This window comes from Tachyglossus aculeatus, chromosome 1 (assembly GCF_015852505.1).
Source record: "Tachyglossus aculeatus isolate mTacAcu1 chromosome 1, mTacAcu1.pri, whole genome shotgun sequence".
Taxonomy (NCBI): Eukaryota; Metazoa; Chordata; class Mammalia; order Monotremata; family Tachyglossidae; genus Tachyglossus; species Tachyglossus aculeatus.
Genome location: NC_052066.1, coordinates 103,767,073 through 103,786,030, shown reverse-complemented (window position 1 = coordinate 103,786,030; position 18,958 = coordinate 103,767,073). Strand labels below are relative to the sequence as shown.

Here is an 18,958-nt window from a genome sequence, read left to right as displayed (position 1 = left end):
TGCCTGCTGGTCACGAGACAGCATTTGATCTTGGGATGGTGGGTACCCCGAGGTCACCTTGGGATAGCCGGGCACTGTACTAAGCGGTGGGGTAAATACAAGTTCATCGGGTTGGACACAGTCCTGTCCCACATGGGGCTCACAGCTTTCATTCCCATTGTCCAGATTCATTCATTCATTCATTCAATCGTATTTATTGAGCGCTTACTGTGTGCAGGACACTGTACTGAGCGCTTGGGAAGTACAAGTTGGCAACATATAGAGACGGTCCCTACCCAACAGTGGGCTCACAGTCTAGAAGGGGGAGACAGACAACAAAACGGCACAGAGAAGTGAAGTGACTTCCCACTATTGGGTAGGGACTGTCTCTATGTGTTGCCGACTTGTACTTCCCAAGTGCTTAGTACAGTGCTCTGCACACAGTAAGCGATCAATAAATACAATTGACTGATTGATTGACTTGCCCAAGGTCACTTTCATTCACTCAAGTATTGCGTACTTACTCTGTGCAGAGCACTGTACTAAGCTCTTGGGAGAGTACAATACAACACTAAACACATTCCCTGCCAATGATGAGCTTACAGTCCAGCGGTGGTGGAGGGAGACAGACATGAATACAAATAAATAAATTACAGATATCTACGTAGGTGCTGCGGGGCTGAGAGGGGATGAATCAAGGGAAAAAGTCAGGGGCGATGCAGAAGGGAGTGGAAGAAGAGGAAAGGGGGGCTCAGTCAGGGAAGGCCTCTTGGAGGAGGCGGGCCTTCAATAAGGCTTTGGAGGTGGGGAGAGGGATTGTCTGTCGGATTTGAGAAGGGAGGGCATTCCAGGCCAGAGGCAGGACCCTCCCTCCTCTCCCCCTCGTCCCCCTCTCCATCCCCCCCATCTTACCTCCTTCCCTTCCCCACAGCACCTGTATATGTTTGTACATATTTATTACTTTATTTATTTTATTTGTACATATCTATTCTATTGATTTTATTTTGTTAGTATGTTTGGTTTTGTTCTCTGTCTCCCCCTTTTAGACTGTGAGCCCACTGTTGGGTAGGGACTGTCTCTATATGTTGCCAATTTGTACTTCCCAAGCGCTTAGTACAGTGCTCTGCACACAGTAAGCGCTCAATAAATACGATTGATGATGATGATGATGACCCGGGTGAGGGCTCAGTGGCGAGACAGAAGAGATGGAGGCACAATGAGAAGGTCAGCACTAGAGGAGCGAAGTGTGCCGGCTGCGCTGTAGTAGGAGAGAAGGGATGTGATGTAAGTGGGGCCGCACTGCCTAGTGGAAAGAGCAAGAGTTTGGGAGTCCCCCCATCTTACCTCCTTCCCTTTCCCACAGCACCTGTATATATGTATATATGTTTGTATATATTTATTACTCTATTTATTTATTTATTTTACTTGTACATATCTATTCTATTTATTTTATTTTGTTAGTATGTTTGGTTTTGTTCTCTGTCTCCCCCTTTTAGACTGTGAGCCCACTGTTGGGTAGGGACTGTCTCTATATGTTGCCATCTTGTACTTCCCAAGCGCTTAGTATGGTGCTCTGCACACAGTAAGCGCTCAATAAATACGATTGATTGATTGATTGAGTCAGAGGATGTGGGTTCTAAACCCAGCTCCGCCACGTGTCTGCTGTGTGACCTTGGACAAGTCACTTCCCTTCTCTGGGCCTCAGTTACCTCATCTGGAAAATGGGGATTAAGACTGTGAGCCCCACATGGGACAACCTTCTATCTACCCCAGTGCTTTGAACAATGCTTGGCACATAGTATGCGCTTAACAAATACGATAATAACAACAATTATTATTATCATTAAAGCCAATGGTAAGGAGTTTTTGCTTGATGCAGAGGTGGACGGAAAACCACTGGAGTTTTTCTGAGGAGTGAGGAGACATGTCCTGAATGTTTCTTTACAAAAATGATCTGGGCAGCACTGAAGTATGAACTGGGGAGGGGAGAGACAGGAGGCTGGGAGGTCAGCAAGGGGGCTGGTGCAGTAATAATAATAATAATAATAATAATAATAATAATAATAATAATAATGGCGTTTATTAAGCGCTTACTATGTGCAAAGCACTGTTCTAAGCGCTGGAAACTAGGCAGGATAGGAGGAGTGACTGAATTAACACGGTAGTGGTTTAGTGGAGAGGAATGGGTGGACTTAAGCCATGTTGTGAAGGTGGGACCGACACACAAGTGGCGGAGCTAGGATTAGAATCCAGGTCCTTCTGGCATCCAGGCCTGTGCTCTATTGACTTTATTTATTTATTTTACTTGTACCTATCTATTCTATTTATTTTATTTTGTTAATATGTTTGGTTTTGTTCTCTGTCTCCCCCTTTTAGACTGTGAGCCCACTGTTGGGTAGGGACCGTCTCTATATGTTGCCAATTTGTGCTTCCCAAGCGCTTAGTACAGTGCTCTGCACACATTAAGCACTCAATAAATATGATTGATTGATTGATTGACTAGGCCATGCTGTTTATCAATCAATCAAACCTACTGAATGGCTATCATGCAGAGTGTACTAAGCACTTGGGAGAGTATGACAGAGCCCACTGTTGGGTAGGGACTGTCTCTATATGTTGCCAATTTGTACTTCCCAAGCGCTTAGTACAGTGCTCTGCACATAGTAAGCGCTCAATAAATATGATTGATGATGATGATGATGATAACAGAGTGGGTAGACACGTTCCCTGGCTACGTTTAGTACAGCGTTCTGCACACAGTAAGCGCTCAATAAGTACGATTGAATGAATGAATGAATGAACAAGCCTACAATCTAGAGGGGGAGAGAGGTACTAGTATAAATATATACATTTTGGATATAATAATGATGATAATAATGGTATTCGTTAAGCGCTTACTATGTGCCAAACACTCTTCTAAGCGCCAGACACTGTTCTAAGCACTGGATAAGAGCTGGGCCCTTCTCATTCTCAATCCACTCCCTTCACGTAACACATCTATACTTGCTGACTCCCAAACACACCCCACTGGCGCTGACCTCTCTTGGTCTCCGCAGTCTCCAACTGGAAGGAACAAGGGCCTTGGAATCATGGGACCTGGGTACGGATCCCGGCTCGGCCGCTTGCCTGCTGTATGACCGTGGGCAGGTCACTTCACCGCCCTGTGCCTCAGTTTCTTCATCAGTGCCTCTTCTCCCTCCTAACTAGCCTGTGAGTCCACTGAGGGTCAGGGACTGTGAATGATCTGATTATCTTGTATCTCCTCCTTGGCACCCAATGAGCACTTTAAAAAACCTGCAAACATCATCCAGTATATCTCCGCGTGGACCTCCCACTGATTCCTCAACGCCCCAATATGTCCAAAAACAAACATCTTTCCTTCCAAATCCTCTCCTCCACATCACTTTCCCCTCTCTGCCCATCTCTCCAGTGCATTGCCTTGGCATTATATTTGTTTCCACCTTTTCTTTCCACACCCATATTCGGTCTGTCTCCAAGTGTTGGCAGTTCTTCCTGCACAGTATTTCCGGGATTCGCCCCTTCCTTTCCTCCCTCCACAAAGTCATTATGCTGGTCCAGCTTGACTACTGGTCCAGCAGCCTCCAAGCTCACCTCGCTGCCACCAGTCCACACTTCACTCTGCTCCCCACAACATTTTTCCCAAACGTCACCATGCGTGTCACCCACTTCTCAAAAACCTCCGCTAGCCGCCCAAATCCCCCCCTAACACGCCCAAACACATGACCACTGGTTTTACGAAAATGGAGAAGCAGCGAGGCCTAGTAGAAAGAGCACGGGCCTGGGTTCTAATCCCAGCTCTGCCACATGTCCCTCATCCCCTCCCCTCAGCCCCACGGCACTTATGCACACATCCAAAATTTATTTATATTAACGTCTGTCTCCCACTAGAGACTGTCGCTTCATTGTGGGAAGAGAACGTGTCGACCGACTCTGCTCTCCCAAGCGCTTAGTTCAGTGAGCCATCCGCAGTAAGTGCTCAATAAATATGACTGAGTAATTTCAAGTCAGACCAGGCTTCCCCCACCGAGTGCCTGATTTATCCTTTCTTTCCCCCGCCTCACACCCCCTCTAGACCCTGCTAACCATTCCTCTCCATCAAGCCATCTCTCTCCTCCTTCTCTGGTGGCAGCCCCATTTCCTCCCCCATTCTCATTTTGCTTTCAGCATCTGTCCACATGTGAATTGAGGATTAGTGAAACCTATTAATCCCAGGCTTTGCTTTCACCCATCAGTTTTTTATTCATTCAATCGTACTTATTGAGCGCTTACTGTGTGCAGAGCACTGTACTAAGCGCTTGGGAAGTACAAGCTGGCAACATATAGAGACGGTCCCTACCCAACAGCGGGCTCAAAAAAGAACCATTTTGCATAAGAAGAGTGTACAGACAGAGCACATGTGGAATATGAAAACATTTTGCCATAAGAGGATGATACTACTACTATTACTACTACTACTACCACTAATAATAACAACGACAATAGTATTGAGTGTATACTCTGGGCCAAGAGGAGGAGGAGGAGGAAGATGAAGGCGGACGAGCCTAGTTCTACGGATTTGAAACCCAGCGTGCCCGAATCCCCCAGCTACGCTCAATTCGTCAATAATACATTCCTTCTGGAAAACTGAGTACACCTTTGAACACGTTGAACTGCCTGGTGAATCGGGAATGAAAACAGCATACAATACCTTAACGTCAAAATTACAGTCAAGTCTTCTGATAAGCACAATGAACGCGCTCGACGAATTGTCTTTCAGGGGTGGAGGTGCTATGGGTTCACAGGCATTTTCGGGTTTTGAATTTATTAGGAAGCCCTGAAAAAGAAAAAGAGAGGTGTGTTGACATGATGTTTCACTCTGATTGCAGAACATTTCATTTAGGTCCATATTTTAAAGGCAGCCAAAGTTGAGAAGTGAAACGCTTCTGTCTGGAAAGACCAACACTGAGAAGGGATGGACTCCCAAGCGCTTAGTACAGTGCTCTGCATACAGTAAGCACTCAATAAATACGACAATGAATGAATGTGATTCAACTCTACAAAATAATAAAATGCACAAACATGGAGAGCACCAAGTCGCACTTGACCGAATCCCTCAGAGAGGGAATGAGGGGTACCCACAAGGGTAGACTTAAAATAAATACAAGAAAGAACTTCTTCAAACAGCAGGAGACAAGGAGTAGGAATCCACCACTACAGGTAACTGTTACGGCAGAAAAATAGCAACAGGTTCAAGAGTGGTTTGGATAAATTAATGAGTCTCTCTCCATCTCCCCCGCCTTACCTCCTTCCCTTCCCCACAGCACCTGTATATATGTTTGTACATATTTATTACTCTATTTATTTATTTTACTTGTACAAATCTATTCTATATATTTTATTTTGTTAATATGTTTGGTTTCGTTCTCTGTCTCCCCCTTCTAGACTGTGTGCCCACTGTTGGGTAGGGACCGTCTCTATACGTTGCCAACTTGGCCTTCCCAAGCGCTTAGTACAGTGCTCTGCACACAGTAAGCGTTCAATAAATACAATTGATTGATTTATTGAGTCCAAAGTAGGATACTAGAGGAGCATAGAGGGGCGAGATCCCCCTAACCATTTGGATGAGGTTTTAATACCTCTCCCAGTTTTCCAACCTATTCCTTCTCCTAGAGAAGCAGTGACTCAGTGGGTAGAGCACAGGCCTTGGAGTTTGAAGGACCTGGGTTCTGATGCTGGCTCTGCCACATGTCTGCTGTCTGACCTTGGGCAAGCCACTTCACTTCTCTGGGCCTTGGCTACCTCATCTGTAAAATGGGGATTAAGAGTGTGTGGGCCCCATGTTGGGACAGGAACTGTGTGTCCAAACTCACTGACTTGTATCTAGCCCAGTGCTTAGAACAGTGCATGGCACATAGCGCTTAACAAGTACCAAAATTATTATTTTTGGTACTTATGCCTACCGTGCTTATGCTTACTTATGCCTAACGTGACCAGTGATATGTTTCTTAGCGCAGCTTTTTTTCAGTGGTAGTTTTTAAGCACTTACTGTGTGCCAGACACTCTATTAAACCCTGGGATATACAGGCTAATAAGGTTGAACACAGTCATGTCCCACATGGTTTTACATTATTAACCCTCATTTTACAGATGAGGTAATTAATCAATCAATCAATCGTATTTATTGAGCGCTTACTGTGCGCAGAGCACTGTACTAAGCGCTTGGGAAGTACAAGTTCCCAAATTAAGACATAGAAAAGTTAAGTGACTTGCCTAAGGTAATAATAATAATAATGATGGCATTTATTAAGCGCTTACTATGTGCAAAGCACTGTTCTAAGTACTAAGGTACTACAGCAGACAAGTGGTGGAGTCAGAATTAGAACCCAGGTCCTCCTAAGTCCATTAGACTTAGTCCAATGACTTAGACATAGTCTAAGTCCAATGGTCCACAGCGGACCATTATTCTCCGTCTCTTCCTCACTGGCTCCTCCTCTGCCCCCTCCCCTATCATGGTGGTCCCTTACGGCTGGGTCCCCTTCTGTCCTCCATTTACATTCATTCATTCATTCAATTCATTCAATCACATTTATTGAGCGCTTACTGTGTGCAGAACACTGTACTAAGCGCTTGGGAAGTACAAGCTGGCCACAGATAGAGACGGTCCCTACCCAACAGTGGGCTCACGGTCTAGAAGGGGGAGACAGACAACAAAACAAAATGCATTAACACAATAAAATAAATAGAATAAATATGTACCAATAAAATAAATACAGTAATAAATACGCACCAACATATTACATAGTTACAGCCTCTCCCACAGCCTCAGTGGCCATTTCTCTGCACATCCGGCCCTGACCTCTCCCGCTATCTGCAGTCCCGTATTTCCTCCCACCTTCAGGACGGGTCTACCCGGATGCCCCCCGAACATCTCGAACTGAACGTGTCTACAACTGAACACCCCCCATCTTCCCACCAAGAGCCTCTCTTCCCCTCAACTCTCCCATCACTGCAGAAAACTCCTCCATCCTTCCTGCTTCACAAGCCCACAGATGGGGCACTATCCTTGACTCGTCTCTCTCCTTCAACCTGAAATTCGATCGGTCACCAAATTCCATCCGTTCTATCTTCGCAACGCCTCTACAACCTGCACCTTCCTCTCCATCCAAACTGCCAGCACAGTGGCCCAAGTACTTGCCACATCATCAAAAAGTTCAAGTACTTCCTTGAACGAGTTGTCTACACGCACTGCCTAGAATTCCTCAACAACAACTCTCTCCTCGACCCCCTCCAGTCTGGCTTCCGTCCCCTTCATTCCACGGAAACTGCCCTCTCAAAGGTCACCAATGACCTCCTGCTTGCTAAATCCAACGGCTCATATTCTGTCCTAATCCTCCTCGACCTCTCAGCTGCCTTTGACACTGTGGACCACCCCCTTCTCCTCAACACGCTATCCGACCTTGGCTTCACAGACTCCGTCCTCTCCTGGTTCTCCTCTTATCTCTCCGGTCGTTCTTTCTCAGTCTCTTTTGCAGGCTCCTCCTCCCCCTCCCATCCTCTTACTGTGGGGGTTCCCCAAGGTTCAGTGCTTGGTCCCCTTCTGTTCTCAATCTACACTCACTCCCTTGGTGACCTCATTCGCTCCCACGGCTTCAACTCTCATCTCTACGCTGATGACACCCAGATCTCCATCTCTGCCCCTGCTCTCTCCCCCTCCCTCCAGGCTCGCATCTCCTCCTGCCTTCAGGAAATCTCCATCTGGATGTCCGCCCGCCACCTAAAGCTCAACATGTCGAAGACTGAGCTCCTTGTCTTCCCTCCCAAACCTTGTCCTCTCCCTGACTTTCCCATCTCTGTTGACGGCACTACCATCCTTCCTGTCTCACAAGCCCGCAACCTTGGTGTCATCCTCGACTCCGCTCTCTCATTCACCCCTCACATCCAAGCCGTCACCAAAATATGCCGGTCTCAGCTCCGCAACATTGCCAAGATCTGCCCTTTCCTCTCCATCCAAACTGCTACCCTGCTCATTCAAGCTCTCATCCTATCCCGTCTGGACTACTGCACCAGCCTTCTCTCTGATCTCCCATCCTCGTGTCTCTCTCCACTTCAATCCATACTTCATGCCGCTGCCCGGATTATCTTTGTCCAGAAACACTCTGGGCATGTTACTCCCCTCCTCAAAAACCTCCAATGGCTACCGATCAATCTGCGCATCAGGCAGAAACTCCTCACCCTGGGCTTCAAGGCTCTCCATCCATCCCCTCGCCCCCTCCTACCTCACCTCCCTTCTCTCCTTCTACTGCCCAGCCCGCACCCTCCGCTCCTCCGCCGCTAATCTCCTCACTGTACCTCGTTCTCGCCTGTCCTGCCATCGATCCCCGGCCCACATCCTCCCCCGGGCCTGGAATGCCCTCCCTCCCTCTGCCCCTCCGCCAAGCTAGCTCTCTTCCTCCCTTCAAGGCCCTGCTGAGAGCTCACCTCCTCCAGGAGGCCTTCCCAGACTGAGCCCCTTCCTTCCTCTCCCCCTCGTCCCCCCTCCATCCCCCGTCTTACCTCCTTCCCTTCCCCACAGCACCTGTATATATGTATATATGGTTGTACATATTTATTACTCTATTTATTTATTTATTTATTTATTTTACTTGTACATTTCTATCCTATTTATTTTATTTTGTTGGTATGTTTGGTTCTGTTCTCTGTCTCCCCCCTTTTAGACTGTGAGCCCACTGTTGGGTAGGGACGGTCTCTATGTGTTGCCAATTTGTACTTCCCAAGTGCTTAGTACAGTGCTCTGCACATAGTAAGCGCTCAATAAATACGATTGATTGATTGATTGATTGATTGATCACATCATCAGCCTCCTTGCTGGCCTCCCTGCCTTCGGCCTCTCTCCTCTCCACTACACCCTTAATAGCCCAAATCATTTTTCTACGACGCTGTTGGTCTCACGTCTCCACACTTTCAGAAACTCCACACGGCAGGCTTTCAGACTCTCCATCAGCACTCTTGCCGCTATCAATTAATGGCATTTATCCAGTAATAATAATGATAATTACGGTATTTGTCAAGCTCTTACTATGTGTCGAGCACTGTTCTAAGTTTTTGTTGGTTTTTGTTCTAAGTTGGTTTTGTTCTCTGTCTCCCCCCCCTTTTAGACTGTGAGCCCACTGTTGGGTAGGGACTGTCTCTATATGTTGCCAATTTGTACTTCCCAAGCGCTTAGTACAGTGCTCTGCACATAGTAAGCGCTCAATAAATACGATTGATTGATTGATTGCTGGGGTCGTACAGTGTAATCAGGTTGCCCCACGTGGGGCTCACAGTTCGAATCCCTATTTGACAGATGAAGTAACTGAGACCCAGAGAAGTTAAGTGGCTTGCCCATGGTCACACAGCAGACAAGTGGAGGAGCTAGGATTAGAACCCACAACCTCTGCCTCCCAAGCCCTACGCTGTTTCTCTTGCTGTACTTACTGTGTACATAGCATTGGACCAAACTCATGAACTTAGTTCTACTTAGTGCTTTTATTACCACAGCACCTTATATCGTTTATCTCAATTTAGCCCTCACAACACCCTGTGAGGCAGGGACAGGGTGGTCAGGTATTATCATCCGAATTTTACAAATGGAAAAACTGAAGGAGGTTAAATGACTTGTCCAAGGTCATGCGGTAGACAAGGGGCGGAGCCAGGGTGAGAATTAATCAATGGTATCTATTGAGGGCTGGTGGTGTGCAGAGCAGTGTAATAAGTGCTTGGCAAAATGCAATATAACAGAGTTGGTAGACACATTACCTGACCATGACCGGCTTACAGTTTAGAGGATGAGACAGACATTAAAATAAATGAATAAATTACAGACATGAAGCTGTGTCCTCCAACTTCCAGTGCTGGGTTTTTCCTCTATGCCACAATGCTATCTTTATTCTTCTCTCACTACACCCCAGTTCACACAGTTTGCACTTCAAATACCAACCCAACTTGTACTCCCCAAGCGCTTAGTACAGTGCTCTGCACACAGTAAGCACTCAATAAATACGAATGACTGACTGAATGAATGAATGAACCTATTCAATGACCGTTGGTCTCATCACCTACCGCCTGGAACTCTCTTTCCTTTCATATCCAGCACACTATCAATCAATCAATCAATCGTATTTATTGAGCGCTTACTGTGCGCAGAGCACTGTACTAAGCGCTTGGGAAGTACAAGTTGGCAACATATAGAGACGGTCCCTACCCGACAGTGGGCTCACTGTCTAAAAAGGGGGAGACAGAGAACAAAACCAAAACATACTAACAAAATAAAATAAATAGAATAGATATGTAAAATAAATAGAATAGATATGTAATAGATATGTGAGATATCTATATATGATATATACATATATCATATATGAGATATATCTATATATATATATGAGATATATATAAATAGATATATGAGAGCACACTACTGCTCTCCCATTTTTTTATTGTATTTCTTAAGCGCTTACTACGTGCAAGCACCCTACTAAGCACTGGGGTTGATACAGGAAAATCAGGTTGGACACAACTTATATCCCACGTGGGGCTCACACCCTTAATCCCCATTTTACAGATGAGGTAACTGAGGCTCACTGAAGTTACATGACTTGCCCAAGGTCACACAGCAGACAAGTGGTAGGGCCGGAATTAGGACCCGGGTCCTCTGACTCCCAAGCCTGTGGTCTTTCCACTCAGTCTCACGGCTTCACAAAATCGCTACTAAAATCACGTTCCACCAGGAAGCTTTCTAACAATCAATCAGTCAACAGATTGTATCTGTTGAGTAATTACTGTGTGCAGAACATTGTATTAAGTGCTTGGAAAAGTACAACATAACTGAGTTGGTCGACACGTTCTCTGCCCACAGTGAACTTAATAATGGCCTCCCTCTACCCATCCGCCAAGCTAGCTCTCTTCCTCCCTTCAAATCCCTACTGAGAGCTCACCTCCTCCAGGAGGCCTTCCCACACTGAGCCCCCTTTTTCCTCTCCTCCTCCCCATCCCCCACTCTGCCCTACCTCCTTCCCCTCCCCACAGCACTTGTATATATATATTTGTAGAGACTTATTACTCTATTTATTTTACTTGCACATATTTATTATTCTATTTATTTTGTTAATGATGTGCATATAGCTGTAATTCCATTTGTTCTGATGATTTTGACACCTGTCTCCATGTTTTGTTTTGCCGTCTGTCTCCCCCTTCTAGACTGTGAGCCCGCTGTTGGGTAGGGACCGTCTCTATATGTTGCCGACTTGTACTTCCCCAGCGCTTAGTACAGTGCTCTGCACACAGTAAGTGCTCAATAAATACTAATGAATGAATGAATAATAATAATAATAATGGCATTTGTTAAGCACTTACTATGTGCCAAGCACTGTTCTAAGTGCTGGGATAGATACAAGGTAATCACGTTGTCCCCCGCGGGGCTCACGGTCTTAATCCCCATTTTACAGATGAGGTAACTGAGGCACAGAGAAGTTAAGTGACTTGCCCATAATCACACAGCTGCTAAGTGGCAGAGTCGGAATTAGAACCCACGACCACTGATTCCCAAGCCCGGGCTCTTGCCACTAAGCCACACTGCTGCTCTTAACTTAATAATAATAATGATGATGGCATTTACTAAGCGCTTACTATGTGCAAAGCACTGTTCTAAGCGCTGGAGGGGTTACAAGGTGATCAGGTTGTCCCACAGCGGGGCTCACAGTCTTAGTCCCCATTTTACAGATGAGGTAGCTGAGGACCAGAGAACTGAAGTGACTTGCCCAAAGTCACACAGCTGACAAGTGGCGGAGCCGGGATTTGAACCCACGACCTCTGACTCCAAAGCCCGGGCTCTTTCCACTGAGCCGCGCTGCTTCTCTTAACTTACTTAACTTACAGTTGAGAGGGTACTCGTTTGGGGTTTTTTTGTGTGTGTGTTTGTGTTGAGGATGTTGTGTAGCAGCGTGAGAGCTCATCTAACTTGGGAAAGCTAATGGGTAGGTAGCCTCGGCTGAAAACTGAATCGTGAGGGGAAAATCTGCTCCTCTCGCCACAGCTCCCCACCAACTTATTCTTATTTTGTGCCTCGGGTAAATGTCCTTATTCCTTATGCCGTTTCAAGGTTTTAGTGTTTCACTACTCCCACTGTATCTCCTTCTGAGCCTCCCCCTTACCTCCTCCACCTAAAGTCATATACTGTGAGCCTGTTGTTGGGTAGGGACCGTCTCTCTATGTTGCCGATTTGTACTTCCCAAGCGCTTAGTACAGTGCTCTGCACACAGTAAGCATCAATAAATACGATTGAATGAATGAATGAATATACTGTGAACCTGTTGTTGGGTAGGGACCGTCTCTATATGTTGCCGATTTGTACTTCCCCAGCGCTTAGTACAGTGCTCTGCACACAGTAAGCGCTCAATACATACGATTGAATGAATGAATGACTATACTGTGAGCCTGTTGTTGGGTAGGGACCGTCTCTCTACGTTGCCGATTTGTACTTCCCAAGCACTTAGTACAGTGCTCTGCACACAGTAAGCGCTCAATACATACGATTGAATGAATGAATGACTATACTGTGAGCCTGTTGTTGGGTAGGGACCGTCTCTATACGTTGCCGATTTGTACTTCCCAAGCGCTTAGTACTAGTGCTCTGCACAGAGTAAGCGCTCAATAAATATGATTGAATGAATGAATGACTATACTGTGAGCCTGTTGTTGGGTAGGGACCGTCTCTATATGTCTCCGTTTTGTACTTCCCAAGCGCTTAGTACAGTGCTCTGCACACAGTAAGTGCTCAATACATACGATTGAATGAATGAATGACTATACTGAGAGCCTGTTGTTGGGTAGGGACCGTCTCTATATGTTGCCGATCTGTACTTCCCAAGCGCTTAGTACAGTGCTCTGCACACAGTAAGCATCAATAAATACGATTGAATGAATGAATGAATATACTGTGAACCTGTTGTTGGGTAGGGACCGTCTCTATATGTTGCCGATTTGTACTTCCCAAGCGCTTAGTACAGTGCTCTGCACACAGTAAGCGCTCAATACATACGATTGAATGAATGAATGACTATACTGTGAGCCTGTTGTTGGGTAGGGACCGTCTCTATTTGTTGCCAATTTGTACTTCCCAAGTGCTTAGTACAGTGCTCTGCACACAGTAAGCGCTCAATACATATGATTGATTGAATGAATGAATGACTATACTGTGAGCCTGTTGTTAGGTAGGGACCGTCTCTATATGTTGCCGATTTGTACTTCCCAAGCACTTAGTACAGTGCTCTGCACGCAGTAAGCGCTCAATAAGACTGAATACTACAGAGATTGATATAAATTCATTCATAAGCGCTCAATTAATAAGACTGAATACTACAGAGATTAATATAAATTCATTCACTCAATCGTATTTATTGAGCACTTACTGTGTGCAGAGCACTTGGGAAGTCCAAGTCGGCAACATATAGAGACGGTCCCTCCCCAACGACGGGCTCACAGTCTAAATGAATAAATGATGTAGAAGGTAGGAGAAGGCAAGGTGATTAAGTGTTTTAAAGCCGGTGGTAAGGAGTTTCTGTTGGATGCGGAGGTGGATATGCAGCCACTGGAGGTTCCTGAGGAGCGGGGAAACACAGACTGAACCTATTTGCAAAGAAATGATCCAGGAAGCAGAGGGAAGTAGGAACTGGAGTCGGGAGAGGCAGGAGACAAGGAGAGGTCCAGCAAGGAGGCTGATGCAGTAATCAAAGCGGGACAGGATAAGTACTGGGATTAAAATGGTAGCAGTCTGGAGGAACAGAAAAGGGCAGATTTTAGCGATGCCGGGCAGGTTGAACCGACGGGATTTGGCGACACTGAATATGCGGGATGAATGAAAGGGTAACACAGAGGTTAGAGGCTTGAGAGACAGGGAGGACGGTGGTGCTATCTACAGTGACAGGAAAGTCACGGGGAGGACAGCGTTTGGGTGGGAAGATGAGTTCTGTTTTGGACATGTGAAGTTTGACGTGACAGGAGGACATCCAAGTAGAGATGTCCTTAAAGCAAGTGGAAATGAGAGACTGCAGAGAAGGAGAGAGATCAGGATGTACATTTGGGAATCATACGCATAGAGACGGTAGTTGAAGTCATGGGAGCGAACGAGTTCTCCAAGGGAATGGGTGTAGACGGAGAACAGAAGGGCACCCAGAACTGAGCCCTGGGGGTCTCCCGCAGTTAAGGGGGCGGGAGGCAGAGGAGGAGCCTGCGAAAAAGCCTGAGAATGAGCGGGCAGAGAGAGATAAGAGAAGAAGAATAATAATGATGGCATTTAGTAAGTGCTTACTATGCGCAAAGCACTGTTCTAAGTGCTGGGGAGGTTACAAGGTGATCAGGTTGCCCCATGGGGGGCTCACAGTCTTTATCCTCATTTTACAGATGAGGTCACTGAGGCCCAGAGAAGTGAAGTGACTTGCCCAAAGTAACACAGCTGACAACCGGCGGAGCCGGGATTTGAACCCATGACCTCTGACCCCAAAGTCCGTGCTCTTTCCACTGAGTCACGCTGCTTCTCTAAGAACTGGGCGAGGACAGTGTCACTGAAGTCAAGGTTGGATAATGTTTCCAGGAGAAGGGGGTGGTCCGCGGTGTCAGAGGACGATTATTAGGATGGAGCGGAGGCTGTTGGATTTGGCAAGAAAGGCTCATTTGTGACCTTTGAGAGGGCAGTTTCTCTGGAATGCAGGGGGCAGAAGCCAGGTTGAAGGGGGTCAAGAAGAGAATTGGAGGGGAGGAACTTGAGACAGTGGGAGAAGACAACTCAAGGAGTTTGAAGAGAACAGTAGAATACCTGGAAGGAGTCGAGGGGTCACGGGAGGGGTTTTTTTTAGGATAGGGACAACATGAGGATATCTGAAAGTGGTGCAGGGAAAAGCCACTGGAGAGCGAACGGTTGAAGATGGATGTCACGGAGGGAAGACAGAAAGGGGCAAGTGCTATGATAAGGTGCGAAGGCATGGGGTCAGATGTACAGGCAGAAGGGGTGGATTTTGAGAGGAAGCAGGAGATCTTTCAAGATATTGCTGGGAAAGACGGGAAAAGATGAAGCTATCTGAAAGCGGTGCGGGGAAAAGCCATTGGAGAGTGAATAGTTGAAGATGGCTGTCACAGAGGGAAGACAGAAAGGAGCAAGTGCTATGATAAGGTGTGAAGGGATGGGGTCAGATGTGCAGGCAGAAGGGGTGGATTTTGAGAGGAAGCAGGAGATCTTTAGAGATATTTCTGGGAAAGACGGGAAAACATGAAGCTACCTGAAAGCGGCGCGGGGAAAAGCCATTGGAGAGCGAACGGTTGAAGATGGCTGTCACGGAGGGAAGACAGAAAGGGGCAAGTGCTATGATAAGGTGCGAAGGGATGGGGTCAGATGAACAGGCAGGAGGGGTGGATTTTGAGAGGAAGCAGGAGATCTTTAGAGATATTGCTGGGAAAGACGGGAAAACATGAAGCTATCTGAAAGCGGTGTGGGGAAAAGCCATTGGAGAGCGAATAGTTGAAGATGGCTGTCACGGAGGGAAGACAGAAAGGGGCAAGTGCTATGATAAGGTGCGAAGGGATGGGGTCAGATGAACAGGCAGAAGGGGTGGATTTTGGGAGGAAGCAGGAGATCTTTCGAGATATTGCTGGGAAAGACAGGAAAACATAAAGCTATCTGAAAGCGGTGCGGGAAAAAGCCATTGGAGAGCGAACGGTTGAAGATGGCTGTCACGGAGGGAAGACAGAAAGGAGCAAGTGCTGTGATAAGGTGCGAAGTGATGGAGTCAGATGTACACGCAGAAGGGGTGCATTTTGAGAGGAAGCAAGAGATATTTCAAGATATTGCTGGGAAAGATGGGAAAAGATGAAGCTATCTGAAAGCGGCGCGGGGAAAAGCCATTGGAGAGCGAATGGTTGAAGATGGCTGTCACGGAGGGAAGACAGAAAGGGGCAAGTGCTATGATAAGGTGCAAAGGGATGGGGTCAGATGAACAGGCAGAAGGGGTGGATTTTGGGAGGAAGCAGGAGATCTTTCGAGATATTGCTGGGAAAGACTGGAAAACATGAAGCTATCTGAAAGTGGTGCAGGGAAAAGCCATTGGAGAGTGAACGGCTGAAGATGGCTGTCACGGAGGGAAGACAGAAAGGGGCAAGTGCTATGATAAGGTGCGAAGGGATGGGGTCAGATGAACAGGCAGGAGGGGTGGATTTTGGGAGGAAGCAGGAGATCTTTAGAGATATTGCTGGGAAAGACGGGAAAACATGAAGCTATCTGAAAGCGGTGTGGGGAAAAGCCATTGGAGAGCGAATAGTTGAAGATGGCTGTCACGGAGGGAAAACAGAAAGGGGCAAGTGCTATGATAAGGTGGGAAGGGATGGGGTCAGATGAACAGGCAGAAGGGGTGGATTTTGGGAGGAAGCAGGAGATCTTTCGAGATATTGCTGGGAAAGATGGGAAAACATAAAGCTATCTGAAAGCGGTGCGGGAAAAAGCCATTGGAGAGCGAACGGTTGAAGATGGCTGTCACGGAGGGAAGACAGAATGGGGCAAGTGCTATGATAAGGTGCGAAGGGATGGGGTCAGATGAACAGGCAGAAGGGCTGGATTTTGAGAGGAAGCAAGAGATATTTCAAGATATTGCTGGGAAAGATGGGAAAAGATGAAGCTATCTGAAAGCGGCGCGGGGAAAAGCCATTGGAGAGCGAATGGTTGAAGATGGCTGTCACAGAGGGAAGACAGAAAGGGGCAAGTGCTATGATACGGTGCAAAGGGATGGGGTCAGATGAACAGGCAGAAGGGGTGGATTTTGAGAGGAAGCAGGAGATCTTTCGAGATATTGCTGGGAAAGACTGGAAAACATGAAGCTATCTGAAAGTGGTGCAGGGAAAAGCCATTGGAGAGTGAACGGCTGAAGATGGCTGTCACGGAGGGAAGACAGAATGGGGCAAGTGCTATGATAAGGTGCGAAGGGATGGGGTCAGATGAACAGGCAGAAGGGGTGGATTTTGAGAGGAAGCAGGAGATCTTTAGAGATATTGCTGGGAAAGACGGGAAAATATGAAGCTATCTGAAAGCGGTGCGGGGAAAAGCCATTGGAGAGCGAATGGTTGAAGATGGCTCTCACGGAGAGAAGACAGAATGGGGCAAGGGCTATGATAAGGTGCGAAGGGATGGGGTCAGATGTACAGGCAGAAGGGGTGGATTTTGAGAGGAAGCAGGAGATCTTTCGAGATATTGCTGGGAAAGATGGGAGAGTTGAAGCGGCAGGCATAGGAAGGGACTGGAGAGGAGCAGGGGAGATTTTTAGGGAGATCACTCCTGATGGTTTCAATTTTCTCAATAAAGCACACGGCCTGGTCATTAGGGGTAAAGCCAATTCCAGATAGAAAATATTTCCAAGTCAAGAGCAATGAATTAATAATATTTACTGAGCGCCTTCAACATGCAGAGCACTGTACTAAGTACTTCTGTCAGAATGTAGAAGCCTCGAGGGCAGAGATCATAACTACATATTTTACTTTCCTCTCCCCAGTGCTTAATACAGTGCTCTGCACACAATAAGCATTCAATAAATGGAGAAGGAGCTGGCCTAGTGGACAAAGCATGGGCCTGGGAATTAGAAGGACCTGGGTTCTAATTCTGACTCCCCCACTTCTCTGTTGCGTGGGCAAGTCATTCAACTTCTCTGCGCCTCAGTTACGTCATCGGCAAAATGGGGATAAAGACGTGTGCCCCACGTGGGACATGGATTGTGTCCAACCTGATAATCTTGTATCTCCCCCAGCACTTGGTACAGTGCCTGACACGTCGTCAGCGCTTTAACAAATACCACAAAAGATTAATAAATACCACTGCATGATGGGTAAAGTGCATGAGAAATATTAAACAAGGGAGAACCTTGGTGCTAACCTAACATCTCTCTCATTCAACCCACATGTTGCCAACTTGTACTTCCCAAGCGCTTAGTACAGTGCTCTGCACACAGTAAGCACTCAATAAATACAATTGAATGAGTGAATATATTTCGTCTCTCACCAAATCCTGTCGGTTGAACCTTCATAACATTGCTAAAATCCGCCCTTTCTTCTCCATCCAAACAACTACCAGGTTAATCCACCTCGAATACCACAACAACCTCTTTGCTAACCTTCCTGCCGCCTGTCTCTCCCCACTCCAGTCAATATTTCACACTTTGGCCCAGATGGTTTTTCTTCAAAATCCTTCAGTCCATGGCTCCCCACTCAAAAACCACCAGTGGTTTCCCACCTACCTCCTCATCAAACAAAATTCCTTACCGTCGGCTTTAAAGCACTCAAACACCTTGCCCTCTCCCACCTCAACCTGATCACCTTGTAACCTCCCCAGTGCTTAGAACAGTGCTTTGCACATAGTACGTACTTAATAAATACTATTATTATTAGTATTATTACTACAGCTCAGTCCACACGCTTCACTCCTCTAATACCTAATTTCGTCTATCATGCCGCCGATCTCTTGCCCACATCCTGACCTGAATGCCCTCCCTCTTCATATCTGACAATTACTCTCCCCTCCTTCAAAGCCTCACTGAAGGCACATCTCTTCCAAGAGGCCTTCCCTGACTAAGCCCTCCTTTCCTCTTCACCCACTCCCTTCTGTGTCGCCCTTGCACTTGGATTGCACCCTTTATTCACCCCTCCCTCGGCCCTCACATACCTATCCGTAATTTATTTATTTACACTAATGTCTGTCTCCCCCTCTAGACTGTAAGCTCATTATGGGCAGGGAATGAGTCTATCCACTCTGTTATACTGTACTCTCCCAAGTACGGTGCTCTGCACACAGTGAACATTCAATAAGATACTACTGATCGACTGACTGGCAAAATGGGAGAAGCAGCATGGCTTAGTGGCTTGGGAGTCTGAGGACCTGGGTTCTAAACTGGCTCTGCCTGTTTCTGCTGTGTGA

General features: G+C 46.7%; 1 protein-coding gene across 1 annotated transcript in view; it reads right to left on the bottom strand.

The window, feature by feature from the left end:
- The window catches only part of RNF13 (ring finger protein 13), a 370,693-nt gene that overhangs the window by 228,100 nt on the left and 123,635 nt on the right, over nt 1–18,958 (bottom strand). The window contains exon 4 of the mRNA XM_038750328.1: nt 4,688–4,813. Coding sequence (XP_038606256.1) covers nt 4,688–4,813 — 126 coding nt within the window. The remainder of the gene's footprint in view (nt 1–4,687; nt 4,814–18,958) is intronic.